The following is a 19,186-nucleotide window of genomic DNA, read 5'->3' as shown; positions in this document are numbered from 1 at the left end:
TCTGGGAAGTGTTGAGGGAAACAGCCTGGCACTTACATTCAGCAAGCACACCACCAGTCCCATCCCCACCCCAGCACACACAGACACACACAGGAGTCACCATTTTGCACAAAAACTGTTTTCACTTCTTTGTAGTGTCCCCTTCTTAGGTCTCTGATCAAAAATGCAAAAGAGATTCACAAAAAAATAATAATAACATATGCTCAACTTTTAACAAAACAAAATCTGCCTTGATGTAAGAGAAATAAACCCTGATCAAAATTAAGTGCTTCATGCTACACACTATGGCTAGAAACTCAGGCTCTCTTGACTGGAGAAAGAAACATGCTTCAGAGAGAAAGACAAGTTCCAGCTGGTCCAGCATGCTTCAGAGAGAAAGACAAGAAGTGTGATTTCCTTCAGTTCGCCTATGTAGGGAGAGCACTGGGGAGACGGGCAACCAGGCTCCAGCCACATGAGCCAAAACCAGTCTGTCAAGAAGGTAAATCAGGCTGGGCATAGTGGCTCAGGCCTGTAATCCCAGCACTTTGGGAGGCTGAGGCGGGCGGATCACCTGAGGTCAGGAGCTCCAGACCAGCCTGGGCAACATGGTGAAACTCGTCTCTACTAAACATACAAAAATTAGCTAAGCATGATGGCACGTGCCTATAATCCCAGCTACTCAGGAGGCAGAGGCAGGAGAATTGCTTGAACCCGGGAGGCAGAGGTTGCAGTGAGCCGAGATTGCACCACTGCACTCCAGCCTGGGTGACAGAGTGAGACTCAGTTTCAAAAAAAAAAAAAAAAAAGAAAGAAAAAGAAGATAAGTCAATAAAAAATACAATATGTCAATTGATTTTTGGGGTGAATTATGAATTCTTATAGGTATAACAGAAAACGAAGTAACGTTTCTTTTCTGATCCTGGGGTTAATTGAGTAATTCTTTTATTCATTTATTTATTTAGAGACAGAGTCTTGCTCTGTCACCCAGGCTGGAGTGCAGTGGTGCGGTCTTGGCTTACTGCAACCTCCACCTCCCGGGTTCAAGCGATTCTCTTACCTCAGCCTCCTGAGTAGCTAGGATTACAGGCATCTGCCACCACACTCAACTAATTTTTGTATTTTCTTTTTACTAGAGATGGGGTTTCACTTTGTTGGCCAGGCTGGTCTCAAACTCCTGACCTCGGGTAATCCGCCCACCTCCTCCTCCCAAAGTGCTGAGATTACAGGTGTGAGCCACTGCGCCTGGCCAATTCAGTAACACTTTTCACTAGCTTTTCCTACTTTCTATTCTCCTGCTGTTGCCTTTCTAAAGATATGCTAAGAAAAACAAAAGTGAGGTCTTATCTTTTCCTTACATAAATGCAAAAAAATGGTATTTCTGACTCTACGCCTGCTTCAGAAACCATGGTAACAGCCCTTCTACCAGGAAGCTGTAGCTAGAGTTTCACCTTTTCTAGCCACTGAGGAAAAGACTGCCCGTCTCAAGGCTCTCAATCAGAGAAACTCCTCTGATTTGAGTCCTTCTCGCCATATCTTCTGAGACACCATTCTCATTTTGTGGATGATGTTTTGTTTTATTTTTGTGAAATGGATAAGCTAACCATATTATATTGGATGTGAAGAGAGGATGATTATGAAATGTGATATAGTGACCACTGGAACAACACAGGTTTGAACTGTGTGGGTATACTTATATGCCACCCATGAGACAGCAAGATCAATCCTTCCTCCTTAGCCTATTCGGAATGTGAAGATGAGGAGGATGAAAACCTTCATGATGATCCATTTTCCTGTAATGAATAGTAAATATATTTTCTCTTCCTTATGATTTTCTTAATAACATTTTCTCTTCTCTAGCTTACTTTATTGTGAGATGCAGTATACAGGCCGGGCACGGTGGCTCATGCCTATAATCCCAGCACTTTGGGAGGCCAAAGAGGCTGGATCACTTGAGATCAGGTGTTCAAGACTAGCCTTTGGCCAACATGGCGCAACCCCGTCTCTACTAAAAATACAAAAATAAGGTGGGCGTGGCGGTGCCTGCCTGTAATCCCAGCTACTCGGGAGGCTGAGGCGGGAGAATTGCTTGAACCTGGGAGGCGGAGGTTGCAGTGAGCCGAGATCGCACCACTGCACTCCAGCATGGGCGACAAAAGTGAGACTCCATCTCAAAAAAAAAAAAAAAGATACAGTATACAATACATATAATGTACACAATATGTGTTAATCAACTGTTCATGTTTCTGGTAAGGCTTTCAGTCATCATTAGGCTATTAGTAGTTAAGTTTTTGGGGGAGTACAAAGTTATACATGGATTTTTGACTGTGCCGGGAGTTGGCACCCCTGACCCCCTTGTTGTTCAAGGTCAACTGTAATTGGAAAATGCATCTCCATTTCAGAGTGCCAAAACACATCTGCAAGTGCTAGTTTGAGTTTGAAGAGAGAAAATTCTTTGTCCATAAATGCCCATGGCTACAGCCAAATGAATTATCTTTGTTCCTTCAGCAGAATAGAGCCATAGGAGGCGAGCACCTTGGGCTCCATACTAACAAGAGTAGTAACAATAGCTAATTCGATGCTGCCTCTGTATTAAGCCCTATGCCGTGTCCTTACACATTATCTCATGTGTCCATCACAACAGACCTGTGAGGCAGGTACTGTTATTACTTTCATTTTACTGATAGATGAGGACGCTGAGGAAAAGATACATGCAGGCTTGCAGAGCTACTTAGAGACAGAACTGGGATTTGAACCTAAGTCTGTCTGGCTTCACAAGTTTCTCACCGCTCACACACTGCCTTAGCTTGGTGTTTAGTGGATTGGAGCCTCAGTCCCTTCCTCCCACCCTCACTCCTACCCCCCATACCCCTAGTCTGTGCCACTGGAATTTCTAGGCTTTGCCTGGTTCTTCTACCCCTGGTCCTGTCTCCTTTCTTCCAATTGAGATCTCAGCATGAAATTGTTACTGTTGTCTGCTGACCTGAAGGTTGCAGTGAGCTGAGATCGTGTCAGGCTGGGCAACAAGAGCAAGACGCCATCTCAAAAAAAAAAAAAAAAAAAAAAGGAAGAAGAATTTCAGACAAAAATGTGATGAAGGCTACCCGCAATTTAGGGAGACTGGGGTACCTTGAAGCAGAGACATAACGTCTTGAAAACTAAAAGGAAAATTAGTCTCATCCTCGGAGAAGAACTCCAGGGCAAGAGGGAAGAAATACTCTATTCCCTGCCCATATTTTTCTAGATCCCATATCTCAACTTCCTCAAAAGAGCAGCCTATCTTTTGAAAGGGGCCCAAGGAATATAATAGCCAGTATAAGGCTAGGCCACTGATGTTTGCTGGCAAGGGAAAACCTCTTCTTTGGGTTTAAGGACTATTGCAGTGAAAAGAAGAGAGAGCTGAGAACACTACTATGATGACAGGAAAGTAACAGCCACAAACCAGGCCACCAAGAGCCAAAAAGCCAACATTAACCACAGCAGTGTTGAGAAAGCTTCAGGAGCAAGAGTGGGAGGGTGATCTTGGTGCCAACAGGCAAAGAAAGGGAGCTTGGGGCCTTGTAGCCCAGTGCCTTCCTGGGAAGACAGGGGGTTCAAATGAATGCAATTGTCCCCGAGGATAGGGAGGCCTTGGGAAGGAAGGGCCACCCAGTGTTAGGGGTTGAGTTGTACCTCCTTTCCTCATTCATATGGGGAAGTCCTAAGGCCCAGCACCTCAGAATGTGGCCTTATTTGGAGATGGAGTATGTGGAACATGAAAGATGGCCAGCAACCACGACCTTTCCCCAACAGCCTTCAGAAGGAACCAACCCCAACACAACCTCGATCTCACACTTCTAGCCCCAGAATGTGAGACAACAGACTTCTGTTGTTTAAGCCATTCTACTTGTGGTTATGGCAGCCCCAGAAAATGAATACACCTGGAAAAGCCCCCAGAGCTTGAGGTATTGGAATGTTTTAGTTGCAATGTCAGGGGACAAAAGCGATGGTGGCCGTCATGATCACAATGAGATTATGCCCCTTAAATTGTGGGCCAGGCGCAGTGGCTTACTCCTGTAATCCCAGCATTTTGGGAGGCCGAGGCAGGCAGATCATGAGGTCAGGAGATCAAGACCATCTTGGCCAACATGGTGAAACCCCGTCTCTACTAAAAATACAAAAAATTAGCTGGGCGTGGTGGTGTGTGCCTGTAATCCCAGCTACTCAGGAGGCTGAGGCAGGAGAATCGCTTGAACCAGGGAGGCGGAGGTTGCAGTGAGCTGAGATCACGCCACTGGACTCCAGCCTGGCAACAAAGCAAGACTCTGTCTCAAAAATAAATAAATAAATAATAAATAAATAAATTGTGTTCACTCTCCGGGCTGTGTTCTGATGAATAGCTGGGATGTCCTCCCCACCCAACCCTATGAAATACTATATGCACAAATATGCATTCAGTGGACACTTAAAGACAACTACTACGTGCCCAGCAACTTTTAAGATTTAAAAAAACAGGACAAGGGCTGGGCGCGCTGGCTCATGCCTGTAATCCCAGCACTTTGGGAGGCCGAGGCAGGTGGATCGCCTGAGGTCAGGAGTTCAAGACCAGCCTGGCCAATATAGTGAAACCCCGTCTCTACTAAAAATACAAAAAAAATTTAGCTGGGCGTGGTGGTGGGCACCTGTAATCCCAGCTACTTGGGAGGCTGAGAATCACTTGAACCTGGGAGGCGGAGGCTGCAGTGAGCCAAGATCGCACCACTGCACTCCAACCTGGGCAACAAGAGTGAAACTCTGTCTCAATAAATAAATAAATAAAATTAAATTAAAAAAAGATAAAATTTTGTTTAAAAACTCAGTCACGGCTGGACACGGTGGCTCACGCCTGTAATCCCAATAGTTTAGGAGGCCAAGGTAGGTGGATCACTTGAGGTCAGGAGTTCGAGACCAGCCAGACCAACATGGTGAAACCCTGTCTTTACTAAAAATAAAAATAATTAGCTGGGCATGGTGGCACATGCCTGTAATCTTAGTTACTTGGGAGGCTGAGGCAGGAGAATCGCTTGAACCTGGGAGGCAGAGGTTGCAGTGAGCCGAGGTCACGCCACTGCACTCTAGCCTGGGCGACAGAGTGAGACTCCATCTCAAAAAACAAACGAACAAACAAGACCCCTAAAAACAACAACAACAACAACAACAACAATAACAACAACTCAGTCACCTCCTTTTGTATATATCTTTCAATGAAAAATTCATTGAACCCAATCTCCAGCATTGCTGCCCTGGCCCGTCCTCTAGATGTAAGGTGGGGTCCAGGGGAGGATGCGCCTTAGCAGATGTCAGGAAACAGGGCACACAACAAGGTTTCATTTCTTTCAACAACACCTTATGGCTCCTGTATGAAATATTTAATTGAGAGCACTAAATGCTGTAGGATTTCCCTTTCAGCAGTGGAAATCCTGCATAAGGCAATCATGAAGGTCATTATGGCTGTCTTTCCCTTTTTCTTGGCTTTTCCTCAGAGGCGACAGTGCAGCAGTGATTCATGGGTCCCTTCAAACTAGTTTTGTTACTGGATTCCACTACAGCCTTTGGAATTCTTGATTCTGAGAAACATTTTCTCTAGTGTGTGCTATAGCAATACAAAGGAGGATGGCTGTTGGGCATAAGCCTTTAGAAAAATCTCTTATTATGAATAATTCCAGACATATACGAAAGGAGACAGAATGGAACAATAACCCTGGATGTACAAATTATTTAGCTACAACAATCAGAAAATTGTGCCCACTCTTGTTTCACCTATACCTTCTAAGACTACAGAAGGTACACCTTTCACCTTCCCCACGCTGGAGTATATAGAAGCCAGTGACAGCTATGGTATTCTTTCATCCATAAATATTTTAGTAAGTGTTTCAAAAAGAGAAAGACATCAAAAAATTACCATGAAATTATGACCTGAAACTTTAACAATGTTTAATATTACCTGTTATCTGTAATCCTAGCACTTTGGGAGGCGAGGCAGGTGGATCCCCTGAGGTCAGGAGTTTGAGACCCAGCCTGGCCTATGTGGTGAAACCCCGCCTGACCTACGTGGTGAAACCCCATCTGTACTAAAAATACAAAAATTAGCCGGACATGGTGGCATATGCCTGTAATCCCAGCCACTCGGGAGGCTGAGGCATGAGAATTGCTTGAACCCGGGAGGTGGAGGTTGCAGTGAGCCAAGACTGCACTACTGCACTTCAGCCTGGGGGACAGAGTGAGACTCAGTCTCAAATAATAATAGTAATAATAATTATCCGTTATCCAGTGTTCAGATTTCCTTGATTGTCTTACAATTTTTTTAAAAATTTGGTTTGTTTGAATGAGAATCCAAAAAAGGTCCACAAGTTGCATTTGGCTTATGTGTCTTGAGTTTGTTTTAAGCTACAGGCTTTTTTCCTGCTTCTTTTGTCTTGAAATGCATTTGCTTAATAAACAGGTTATCTTTCCAGTTGAGCCTGCCACAGTCTGGTTTGGCTTATTGTACTCCATGGTGTTCCGCAGGCCTCTGCATTTCCTAAAACTTGGTTATGAGATTTAGATGCTTGGTCTGATTCAGGTTTGAGTTTTTGGCAGAACAGTCTCATAGGTGGTGTTGGATCTTCCATCAGGAGGCATGTCATCTTCAGTTATTTCTCTTCTTGTGATGTTAGTGGCTACTGAAAGTCATAGCCTGTATCTTATTTAATTTGAGAGTTGCCAGATGATGATATTCTATTATTCTTTGAGTATGTATATGTGTGGAGAGGGAGTGAGGGAGAGGGAGTGAAATTTCCCTCATTAAGTGTTTGGTATCCTAGGATACAGCTCACACAAGAAAGTCAGGTTCCATGCTTGATTCTTTTCAGAATAATTAATTGGTTTATTAACATTCTTTAAAGATGACCAATGTGTTTATTTTAAAAACATTATTATGAATGTATCAATTTTAAATTTATTTAATATGTTTCAATCCATTGTATTAATGCTCAAATTATCCTGTCTTTGGCCACTTGGAGCTGTTTCAAGTTGGTTCTTGTGTCTCAGAAATAAGCTTTTTAATTGTTTCTGGGAAAAGGACATAGAAACCTTTTCCAGAACTTTTGCTCATAGAACAGTGGTATCCAAACTTTTTGATTGGGAACTCTCATCAGAAAATATTTTTGTACATGAATATCCTTCATATATTTTTAAACTTTATATATTTATGCACATGAACTGTGATTAAATATGCTATGTATGTGATAAAACGCCCTCAAAGAGAAATCTTAAATGATGAAATAAACAATGTTTTAGAAATGGTAGCCACGTAGGAGGTCACTGGATACAGCTCTCTCAACCAACACAAGAGAGTGGGGGCAGAATCTCAGCAATGGAAGAGACTCCCAACCCCCGGCCCCTGCGACTTTGCCTGGTGAGGAGCCAGGCATCATAGAAGGGACCGGTCTTTTGGCCTCTAGCACTGGGGCCTGGAGCGCTCAGCCTGGTTTCCTGCCAAGAGTTTGGCATGAGCACGGCAGAGATTCCTAAAGTGTCCTGGCCCCGGACCAGGTCCTTTCAACATCCAACAATCTGGTTTGCAGGCCCAAGTCGGGTAATGATTGTTCAGGAGAGGAGGCACACAGGCTGGCCTCATAGGTGGGGAAATAGAATCATATACATCTTCTCTCTGAGAAGGAAGCAACTGAAGTTAGAAAAGTGCAGCTTTTTAAAGAAGGGAGTCAGCTTTAATTTAGAAGAATTAATAAGGCGAATTTCTGAAAGTGCTTTTTCATCTATGCTAATAAACTAAGCTAAAGGATAAACACGTTTATGACTTAGGGACTAAAGGACCTAAGTGATCTGGTTGAGACAAACTCTCAAAGACTCAAGTAAAGATTTTGCTCCATTACAAGTGGCAGATTTCCTCTGTTGTGTTCCTATGACTTTCAGTTTAAAACGTGAGGAAAATTGTCAAGTTGTTCTGCTATCCATCTAAATTGCAAAGTTTTGTGCTTGCCAATAACCCTGAAATATGTTTAGAAAATTATGAAACATCAGAAAGGAGGATGTGAGACATAATGGTGGCTTTTGCAAGAAACCTGTCATTATCTCTCTAATGTACGCAAACATAAAAATCAACTCTGATGTTTCCAACAAAAAAGTCTTTTGTTCTTGAAAACAGTAAAAAGTCAGAAGGCATTTGGCTTTCGAACTGGTGATGACAATTCCCTGCTTCTCTTTTGTAAATGTTTAAAAAACAAATTTGAATAAAACAAAAATTTCTCCTCTGACAATTTGTAAGTTTAGACATGCAAACTTTCATCATTTGAATTTGCAATTGTATTAAAGAAAGTTAAGAGCTGGAGGAAACTTAGAGAGTGGATAATCTTTAAGAGAAAGTAGAAAATTCTAAATGGTTCATCATCTGAAATTTTACCCTCAGGTGGTCATTTATTTGAATCAAGCATTGTTGACCCTATAAGAATGCAAATAGGCCTGGGAAGCAGAGCATCTTGTTGACGACATTTTGTGTGAATCAGTGGTGTTTTCCCCCTGATTGGAAGGACCCAGGCAGGGACACTTTGCAACTTTTGGGTGACAGCCTCTTGAAATGATGGGAAATCATCTCAACTACCAATTTTATTTCTATGCTAGCATTTAAGCCCTGTTTTTGTGATGCCAAATACTTTTTACTAAGTACAAAATTTGAGCCAAGGGCTGTGGCATGTGCCAATAGTCACAGCTCCTCAGGAGGCTGAGGCTGGAGGATCCCTTGAGCCAGGGAGTTCAAGTCCAGCCTGGGCAACATACCAAGACTCTGCCTGTCTCTAAAAATAATAATAATAATAATAATGATAATAATAAAATAAATAAATAAATAAATAAAAATGGACACATTTTAGGATCTATATTAGAGATCTATTCCAAAAGTTTAGTTCTCAAAATTGGAAACAAAAGCCTCAAGCTGAAACCTAAAGCCCCTTTATGTTATCACAGTCATCCTCACCTAAAAGGAAGGCTGAACAGATCTTCAGTCATGTTGACCCATTACTGCTACTGCTTCAGGTGTACAACACCTTGGAATTCTAAATGATTGTTCTGCAAACACTCAGCATCACCAATGTATACAAGAAAGGAGACAAAGAAATTACATTATTATGATTTCCCAACTGGATGAGGTTCTTAGAGGCCCCGGTGTTGGAAAGATCACCATGCTCCCTCTATTATGTAAACAAGTAAAAATGGTTCCAAACTATAAAATACTTGTAGGGAGTCCAGCAAAGAATTTACCTTTCTTGTGATGACTGCTTCTGTTATTTTTTTCAAATATAAAATATCAAACATTTTAAAAAGAGGTTTTTGTGTGTGTACTTCTCCTTTGCTGATCAGAATGTGCCAGGTTTTCCCCTTGGCTGATCTAGTCCCATGTATTTTCATCACAAAAAGCAACTTGCTATGGAAAGTTGGTGCAGTGCTAGGATTTCAGTCCCTTGGGAGCAAGCTTATCAATTAATAAACACATTTTTATTGAGCATTTGCTTTATGCCCAGTACTGTGTTAAGTAAAACAGGGAACTCTTAAGACTTACAACTATGCAGGTGGTCATTTCATTCAAAGAACTTCTAATGTGGTAGAGAAAGATGAGTTCCACGAAAAAGGACACAATGATCAAACGTCAGTTGGGCTATGTGGATCTGGATGAGTATCTGGGGATACTTTGGAAAGAAGGAGGATTTGTGCTGGCTTTTCAAAATTTGTATTTTATTTTATTTTATATTTTGAGTATATAATATATTCACACGGTTCAAAATCCCAAGATCTTCCTTCCTTTCTGTCCTTCAACTCCAACCTTTGTCCTCAAAGGCAATCAGTGTTACTGCTTTCTTGTATATTTTTAGAGATATTTTATGCATATATAAATAAATGTAAATACATATAACCTACCCCTTTAGAGTTACAAATGGTATTCTGTGTCTTTAAACATAGGAAAGGAATTAGAGACCTCTCTGAAACTTATTTTATAAAGACTAATCCCATTAATGAAGACAAAGACTCTGTTTTCAAATACCATTGCCTTAGGAGTTAGGATTTCTACATATGAACATTGGGGGGATATAAACATTTAGCCCATTGTAATTACTCAGTTGGGGAATTTTTTTTTTTTCTGAGACGGAGTCTCGCCCTGTAGCCCAGGCTGGAGTGCAGTGGCGCGATCTTGGCTCACTGCAAGCTCCACTTCCTGCGTTCACTCATGCCATTCTCCTGCCTCAGCCTCCCAAGTAGCTGGGACTACAGGCGCCTGCCACCACGCCCGGCTAAATTTTTTTTTGTATTTTTAGTAGAGACAGGGTTTCACCGTGTTAGCCAGGATGGTCTCGATCTCCTGACCTCGTGATCCGCCTGCCTTGGCTTCCCAAAGTGCTGGGATTACAGGCATGAGCCACCGCACCCCCGCCAGAATTTTTTTTTTTAATTGCTTTGTTGAGTCAATGGATATTTATTTGTTAAACTAAATTGCCTATGTTTTGCTTAAGTAGGGTATGAGAAAGAGCTTGATTGCTGTGTGTATGTGTGTGTTTACAGTGTGTGCATGTGTGCATATTGGATTGGGGCACGTGGAGAGATGGCTAGTAAGTGGCGGGACTGTCTCAATTGAAAGCCATTGCTGTTTTCCTTATACCAGTGATTCTTAAACTTTTTGATCTCAGGATCCATTTTTGCTCTTAAAATATATTGAGTGTCAACAAACAAACAAACAAATGAAACCCTTTGTTTAAATAGGTATGTTGGCCGGGTGCAGTGGCTCATACCTGTAGTCCCAGCACTTAGGGGGCCAAGGCATGTGGATCACTTGAGCTCAGGGGTTCAAGACCAGCCTGGGCAATATAGTGAGACCCCATCACTAAAAAAAAATCAAAACCATTAGCGGGGCATGGTGGTGTGTGCCTGTAGTCCCAGCAACATGGGAAGGCTGAGGTGGGAGGATAGCTTGAGCCCAAGAGGTAGAGGCTGCAGTGATCATGCCACTGCACTGCAGCCTGGGTGACAGAGTGGGACCCTGTCTCGAAAAAAAAAAAAAAAAAGGGTATGTCTGTCAATATCTACTACATTAGAAATTAAAACAAATTTTTAAAACACCAACTCATAATAAACCCATTACATGTTGACATAAGTAATTTCTTTTTTTTTTTTTTTTTTTGAGACAGAGTCTCACTCTGTCTCCAGGCTGGAGTGCAGTGGCGTGATCTCGACTCATTGCAAGCTCTGCCGCCCAGGTTCACGCCATTCTCCTGCCTCAGCCTCCCTAGTAGCTGAGACTACAGGTGCCCGCCACCACACCCAGCTAATTTTTTGTATTTTTAGTAGAGACGGGGTTTCACCACCTTAGCCAGGATGGTCTCGATCTCCCGACCTCATGATCCACCCACCTTGGCCTCCAATAGTCAGTAGGTTTTGATTATGCATCAGCTCTTGAGATTAACTGCATATTTTCCTAGTGAGGAAAAAAAATAAAATATATTAAAAGCCAGGGCAAAATCTCTCCTTTCCCACACTCCAGGAGTTATTTTGAATTCCGTCTGTTTCCACTCAATCATAGTTAATTTCATCCCATTAGTTTAGTGCAGAAGATGTGTGACTAATAGGTATAGAAATAGAATTAGACTTTTTTCCATCAATAATTAACCCTGAAACAAAGGAGTAAGTGCTTCAATGAAGAAAGTAAAAGAAAAAGAAAAGAAAAGCAGTTTTCTTTGAGGAGATATGTCTTAATTTGAGCTTGAAGACTTGTAGTTTATTTGGGGACAGGGAAGAATGAAACAGAAAAAGGAAAAGCCAGCCCAGGATATGTGTTAGAAGGTGGTTACTCCTAATGGGCGGTGGTGGTTCACTTTCTCTGGGGTCCCCATGAGGAAATGTGTAAAAAGCTCTCACAGGCCAGGCGTGGTGGCTCACGCCTGTAATCCCAACACTTTGGGAGGCCGAGGCAGGTGGATCACAAGGTCAATAGATGGAGACCATCCTGGCCAACATGGTGAAACCCCATCTCTACTAAAAATACAAAAATTAGCTAGGCGTTGTGTGCACCCAGAGGAAAGGCCATTTGAAGACACAGTGACAAGGCAGTCGCTGCAAGCTGAAGAGAGAAGTCTTACCTGAAACAAACCCCACCTTGGTCAACAGATAGGCCTTCGATTTTCAGGATTCTATGAGTCCTGATCACACAAATTGCAAGTCGTTGCTTGAGGAAATCCATGCTCAAATTAGCCCTTATGACACTTACTACTTAACTAACAATTAATTAACTCCACAATTGTGGAGAATGTAAGTCCAAGATCTTATGTTCTCCACAACTGTGATGAATAAATTTGTTGCTTAAGTCACCCAGTCTGCAGTATTTTGTTACAGCAGCCTGAGCCAGCTAATATACTACCTAAATGAGTTCTGAAAAATGCTCAGGCCTTATCCACATTGATTCTATTCCCCTGTCAGAGAGACATCTCCTCTTCTACAGGTATCCAAGGAATTCCAAATCCTCCACTTTAGGGAGACTGGAACAAAGGTCTTTTTCATATCCAGATGCTGCTTCAAAGCACAATTCTGCCTTTTAAAATTATTCTCCCTGGGGCAGAAACAATTGGCAGAAATGATACCCTTTCTTGACTCCATAATCTACCCTGGGACCAATTCAATGACCTGGTAGCTCCTTCTCAGGTCTTTACTAACACTATTAAGGAGAAGGCTACGGTGGAACATTTCTCACAGGAGTTTCACAATCATTTAATTTGTCGTAATATACTAATTTATCTTTCTGGGAAAGGTACACGTAGCTTCTCCTGTAATTTTCATAGGCAAAAGTTATAATTTTCAAATCTCACATGTTTTCCACAAAAGAGGAAAAATTGTTAAGTAGTAAGTGTTATGGGGCGAATTTGAGCATGGATTTCCTCAAGCAACAACTTGCTATTTGTGTGATCCTCAATATCTATGGGCTGTATGCCTCAATATCTTCTTATATAACATGGAATAATAATAATAATATAAGGCGATGATTAAATGAGATGCATTTATGCATGATGAAATGTATGCAAATGAATGTATGCATTTATGTAAATGAAATGTATGTCAGATGCTCATTGTAGTGTCCGGCATATACAAAGAACTCAATACATGTTGGATTCTGATATCATCATGATCATAATCACCCTCACCACCCCAAGAACTATTAGGCAGCTGCCATTTGCTCTAATATTCCCAATCATTAGGGCTATTTTTTTTTTTTTTGAGACAGAATCTTGCTCTGTCACCCAAGCTGGAATGCAGTGGCGCGATCTTGGCTCACTGCAACCTCTGTCTCCTGGGCTCAAGCGATTCTCGTGCCTCAGTCTCACAAGTAGCTGGGACTACAGGTGCACACCGCCACACCCGGCTAATTTTTTGTATTTTAGTAGAGATGGGGTTTCATCATGTTGCCCAGGGTGGTCTTGAACTCCTGAGCTCAGGAGATCTGCCTGCCTCGGCCTCTCAAAGTGCTGGAATTACAGGCGTGAGACACTGTCCCCAGCCTGAATCACTTTTTAAAAATACACTTAAAAATGTTTTAATTGTGGTAAAAACTACAGAACACAAAATTAACCATCTGAACCATTTTTAAGTATACAGTTCAGCAATGTTAAATACATTCACATTGTTGTACAACAGATTCACAAAGTTGTACAAAGATGAACTTTTTCATCTTGCGAAACTGGAACTCTATACCCATCAGACGACTCCGTACTTCCCCTCCCCCCAGCCCCTGGCAACCACAATTTTTACTGTTTCCATGAATTTGACTACTTTAGATACCGCATAGAAGAGGTGTCATACAGTATTTATCTTATTGTGACTGGCTTAATTCACTTGGCCTAATGTCCTCAAGATTCATTCATATTGTAACGGGCAACAGGATTTCCTTTCTTTTTTAATGAAGTAAGTCTTTGGAGAAAGAAAAATGCGTCTCCCTTTGACAAACAACATTGAAAATATGATTCACTCTGAAACATTAATCAAAAAATGAAAGACTGGCTGGGTGTGGTAGCTCATGCCTGTAATCTCAGCACTTTGGGAGGCCGAGGCGGGCGGACCACCTGAGGTCAGGAGTTTGAGACCAGCCTGGCCAACATGGTGAAACCCCGTCTCTACTAAACATACAAAAATTAGCCAGGTGTGGTGGCGGATGCCTGTAATCCCAGCTATTTGGGAGGTTGAGGCAGGAGAATCACTTGAACCCAGGAGGCAGAGGTTGCAGCAAGCCAAGAGTGCGGCACTGAACTTCATTCAGCTTGGGCGGCAGCGAGACTTCATCTCAAAAAAAAAAAAAAAGAATAAAAAAAGAAAGACCTTTGAAGACATTTCTCAAAAATTTTAAATTATATTAAACCCAAACCTAAGGATTGAAAAGAAAGGAAAGGTATTCCTTACTTTTGCAAAAGTAATAAATAAAAAGAGCTTACATGCAAGAGAAATGACATGTCAAATATGTATTATTACTCTTGAGGCTCCATGGCAAACAACCTTAACTATTAAGAATATAGTAAATATGGGCAGCATCTGCTCAATTAATATTGATGAGTTGAATTGAAATATCAGCCATTTCTTTTTCCTAAGGGCTCTTAAGTGAATGCTTTTGACCCTGGGAGAAGGGAAAAGCCCCCAGTTTTTAGCTGCTGTATTGTGGTTGTTGTGCTGTCATCTGCCAATTTTCCCAAATTCCTTTTCCAGGGATTACCTTTATAAAGTCCAGTTCAGGGATAAGGAGGAAGCGGAAGGTTTATTGAAGCTAAGATTTTAAAGATTGACTTGGTTTGGGAAGCCTGAGGGCTTATTAAGGTTTTTATATAAACAGGAATTTCCCAGACGTATTTTGAAGAAAAAATTATTATTATTTTTAAATATGAGCATGGTAACCTAGCACTTAACTATCGTATATGAAGAAATGTGCAAATGCTTCCCCCTTTTCATCCAAAAGTCTTCCTTCCTCTGGCATGGTCCTTTCTTGTTGCCTTGTTAGCCTCCTGGTTGCTTTCTACTCTCTTGTCCCTTTCCTCTCCTTCACATCCTCTTCTGTTCCTTGGTTCTTTTGTTTCTTGGCTTCCTGGCTCTCCTGTTCCTTAGTGTACTGATCTTCACAGAGAACTGGCTGGGCCTCAGAAGCTGGGTGGGGTTTCACCTGGGTAAATTACCACATCCTGGAGCACCCTCCAGCACTGTTTTCTGAGGACTTGGGGAGTTGGAGTCAGTGCATTTGGGGGTAGGATAAAAAAGTAAAACCATTTACTGAGCTAGCTCTCCAGAGAGTAGCCCTGTCTAAATCTCCAAATGGTGAAATTGGTTGAAAATGACCATGGAGGTGTCTTGGGTGGGGGGCCAGAAGAGTAGCAAACTGAGAAAGGCCTGGGGTGATGGTGGAATCAGGGTGGGGCAGCCAGGGCTGCAGGTCATGTTTAGATTTATGAGTTAACACACCTTTCCTTCTTCTTTTCCACCTAACCCCCTGAGACTCCAGTCAGCTGTGCTGCTGTGCATGGGGTAATTGTCTAGTTCCATTGCTGTCTGTTGCTGGGTAAACCAGGGCTGGGCCCTGCTCTAATACGAAAGGAAGATTTTAAAAGAAAAATGGAATGTCCAACTGTGACTTCCAAAGCAGTGCTCCGAGTGCATGGAACATTCCAGCCCTCACGAGTGGAGGCGGGCTCTGCAAGGTCCATTTTTAGGATTCCATGTGTAAAATGTTTCTTGGACCATTCTGGAACATAATATTACAGAAAGAGCTATTTTATTAGAGAGGAAACCATGAAAACTGTAATTTCAAGAATACCTCTGCTGGGCATGATGGTTCACACCTTTAAGCCCAGCACTTTGGGAGGTCCAGGTGGGCGGATCACTTGAGGCCAGAAATTCAAGACCAGCCTGGCCAACATGGTGAAAATCCATCTCTACGTCAAAACAAAACAAAACAAATCACCTCTGTGTATCCCTTTAGTTTAAGTCCTTAGCCCTCCCATAAAATATAAGCAAATTTCAGGAGAGATAATAGATTGACCTTTATGAATCCTTTTTAGCTTCAAATCATACCAGACCTCACCCCTAACCTCCACACCCCTCGACCCACATCACCTCCAGTGCTAGACTCTTCCAGCCCTTCCTGCCTGGGAGCTTTTGAGCTTGCTCTTTCTCCTGCCTGGGATACTCTTCCCTCTCTTAAAAAGCTAACTTGCAGTCCTTCAAAACCCAGGCAATGTCACTCACTGTTCCAAGTCTGTTCTCCAAGGCAGGCTTAGTTTACCTGTGGATTCCCTGACCACCTCCCATCTATTGGCTCTTGTTCCACTCAATCAATGGCATACAGGTCCATCTTCCCACCAGGTTAAGATCCCATCAAAGACAAGAACTGTCTCTTGTTCATCATTGAATCTTTTGCATTTAGAACATTAACTGGCCCACAGTAGATTCTTTAAAACTATTTACGGAATGAGTGAATTCTTTACTGCCAACGTGTTTCAGTGGGGTGCTGGTGCAGGGTTGGGGGTAGAGAAAATATGAATATGCAAAGAGAAAAAGGAGCTTGCCCGCAGAGGAAGGAGGTGGGGGTCACCAGAAGGCGGAGGTTGCTTAAGGCAGACTCCTCTGGGGACAGCTTTGCAAATGGCCAGTCCCTTTTAAAGGCATATTAAGTCCTCAGGTAACTAATTGACAGCTGTAATTTAAGATGTGTTGACACACTTGATGCACTTGCCAAAGTCGTGCTTAATGACTTATATCTCACACAATGAAATAGGGCAAAGTTAAAAACTCAAATTGCTTTGAGTTTGTATTGCCTCCCGGATCCTGGGTTACATCATTCTTATTTTCATGTTAAACATTAACAGCAATAAAAAAACAGAAAAAGAAAGGTGGCAGGGGGGCACTCACGTAGGGGAGGATATTTTGATTGAACACAGGCTTGACAGAATCTTATTTTCTTAGAAATCCTAGAAAGCAGAAAACAACAGGAAGATGTCTTATTGGGAACTACCCCCATCAACTTCACCATGAGTCAAACAAGGAAGAAAACTTCCTCAGAAGGAGAAACTAAGCCCCAGACTTCAATTGTCAACAAATTTCTCAGGGGCTCCAAAGCTGAAAGCAGAAAACAGAACAATGACCTTAAAACAACTGATTCCCAACCCAGCGACTGGATACAGAAGACAGTTACCTCAGAGACTGGTAAGCTGCTGGCTGCTGGTGTTTTGCTGTTGTATTTGTTTTGTTTTTACTTCCACATTTAAAACATTTTTATTTTTAATTTTTGTGGGTACATAGTAGGTGTATGTATTTATGGGGTATATGAGATGTTGCAATACAGGCATGCAATGCCTAATAATCACGTTGTGGAGAATGGGGTATCCATCCCCTCAAGCATTTATACTTTGTGTTACAAACAATCCCATTATACTTTTAGATTTATTTATTTATTTATTTATTTATTTTGCAATAGAGTTTTGCTCTTGTCACCCAGGCTCGAGTGCAATGGCGTGATCTCAGCTCATAGTAACCTCTGCCTCCCGGGTTCAAGCGATTCTCCTGCCTCAGCCTCCCGAGTAGCTGGGATTACAGGTGCGCACCACCATGCCCAGCTAATTTTTGTGTTTTCGGTAGAGACGGGATTTCACTGCGTTGGCCAGGCTGGTCTTGAATTCCTGACCTCAGGTGATCCTCCTGCCTTGGCCTCCCAAAGTGCTGGGATTACAGGTGTAAGACACCATGTCAGGCCTCTTTTAGTTATTTTTAAATGTGCAATTAAATTATTGTACATTTAAAAATAACTAAAAGAGCATAACGGGTTGTTTGTAACACAAAGGATAAATATAGTCACCCTGGTGTGCTATCAAACAGTAGATCTTATGTATTCTAACCATTTTTTCTGTACCCGTTAACCATCCACACCTCCCCCACCAACAACACACACATCCTTCCCAGCCTCTGTATTTCTTTATTTTTTAGAGTTTCTTCTAAAGTGATCTTATGGGTTAAACTAAAGACTTTAAGACTTTTGAGACTAAAGACTCAACTATGAGTCTCTGTGCTAATCATTTATTATGTTACTTACATGCTTTAAATGATTCATAATTTTACTTTTAAATTGTTGAAAGCAATATAACACTACAGAAAGGTTTAGGGAAAATACCGAATTTCCTTTCATTGTAACACAAACGATCTTTTCAGTCTTTTCATGTGCATGCATTTATGTTCTGTCAGTCAGCAGTCAACAAATATTTATTGAGTGCTTGCTATGTGGTAACCCCTGCTCTAAGTGTTAGAAATACAGCCATGAAAGGACCAAATGCAGATATAACTTCAAGTGGTGATAAGTGATATGATGAAAAATAATGCAGGCTAAGGAGACAAAGAATGATGGGATGGGGTGCTATTTAGATGGGGGTGGAGGAAAGAAGTCTTCGATTTTGAGGCATTTGAGCAGCAATCTGAATAAAATCAGCTTTGTTGAATGAAGGAATAAAGCCAGCCACTTAGGTATTTGTGGAAATAGCTTTCCAGGCAAAGGACTGTACATGCAAAGGCTTCAGATAGGAATGAGCCTAGAGTGCTTGAGAGAGAGTGAGGAAGTCAGGGATGCTGAAGCAGGATGGGAGACATGGAGAGGAAGGGGTAGTGGAAGACAACTCAAAGAGGCAGCTGGGGCCAGATTGGCGTCTTTTCCACAGTTGTCATAGCTTACAGATTCCTCCTGAGTTTATATGCAGCTGTGATCCTACTTCTGGAACATATTATTATATTGCTCAATTCCCACATTGCTACATGATGCTCATATGCATAATTTTCACGGTTGCATAATATTCCATTACATTCACATGTCTTAATTATTCCATGAGTTCCTTGTTTGTCCTTCAGTGAGTATCTTTGGCTTTCCTTCTTTCCCATTCCCTGTTTCACCATATTTCAGCTATTTTTAAAGTATAAATTTCCAGAACAGGGATTGCAAATTCAAGGGTTATGAAAATAAATATTGTCAAATCTCTCTCTAAGGTTATGTGTTATGTGCAATGTCATCAATATATTACCTATTAGATTAAAATCTTTTTAAAAACATTTTAAGCATATGCAAAAATAGAATAAAGAATCCCCATGGTCACCTACCTTTAGTAATTATCAGTCAGGCATGGTGGTTCATGCCTGTAATCCCAGC

At 41.8% G+C, this 19,186-nt stretch overlaps 1 protein-coding gene across 1 annotated transcript in view; it reads left to right on the top strand.

The window, feature by feature from the left end:
• LRRC31 (leucine rich repeat containing 31) overlaps window positions 1-19,186 on the top strand; it is a 111,420-nt gene that overhangs the window by 62,257 nt on the left and 29,977 nt on the right. The window contains exon 2 of the mRNA XM_063619964.1: window positions 16,966-17,205. Coding sequence (XP_063476034.1) covers window positions 17,031-17,205 — 175 coding nt within the window. The 5' untranslated portion in view covers window positions 16,966-17,030. The remainder of the gene's footprint in view (window positions 1-16,965; window positions 17,206-19,186) is intronic.

The sequence above is a fragment of the Symphalangus syndactylus genome, chromosome 17 (assembly GCF_028878055.3).
Source record: "Symphalangus syndactylus isolate Jambi chromosome 17, NHGRI_mSymSyn1-v2.1_pri, whole genome shotgun sequence".
NCBI lineage: Eukaryota > Metazoa > Chordata > Mammalia > Primates > Hylobatidae > Symphalangus > Symphalangus syndactylus.
Note: the sequence above shows the minus strand (reverse complement) of the source record. Positions and strands in the feature narration are given on the sequence as shown.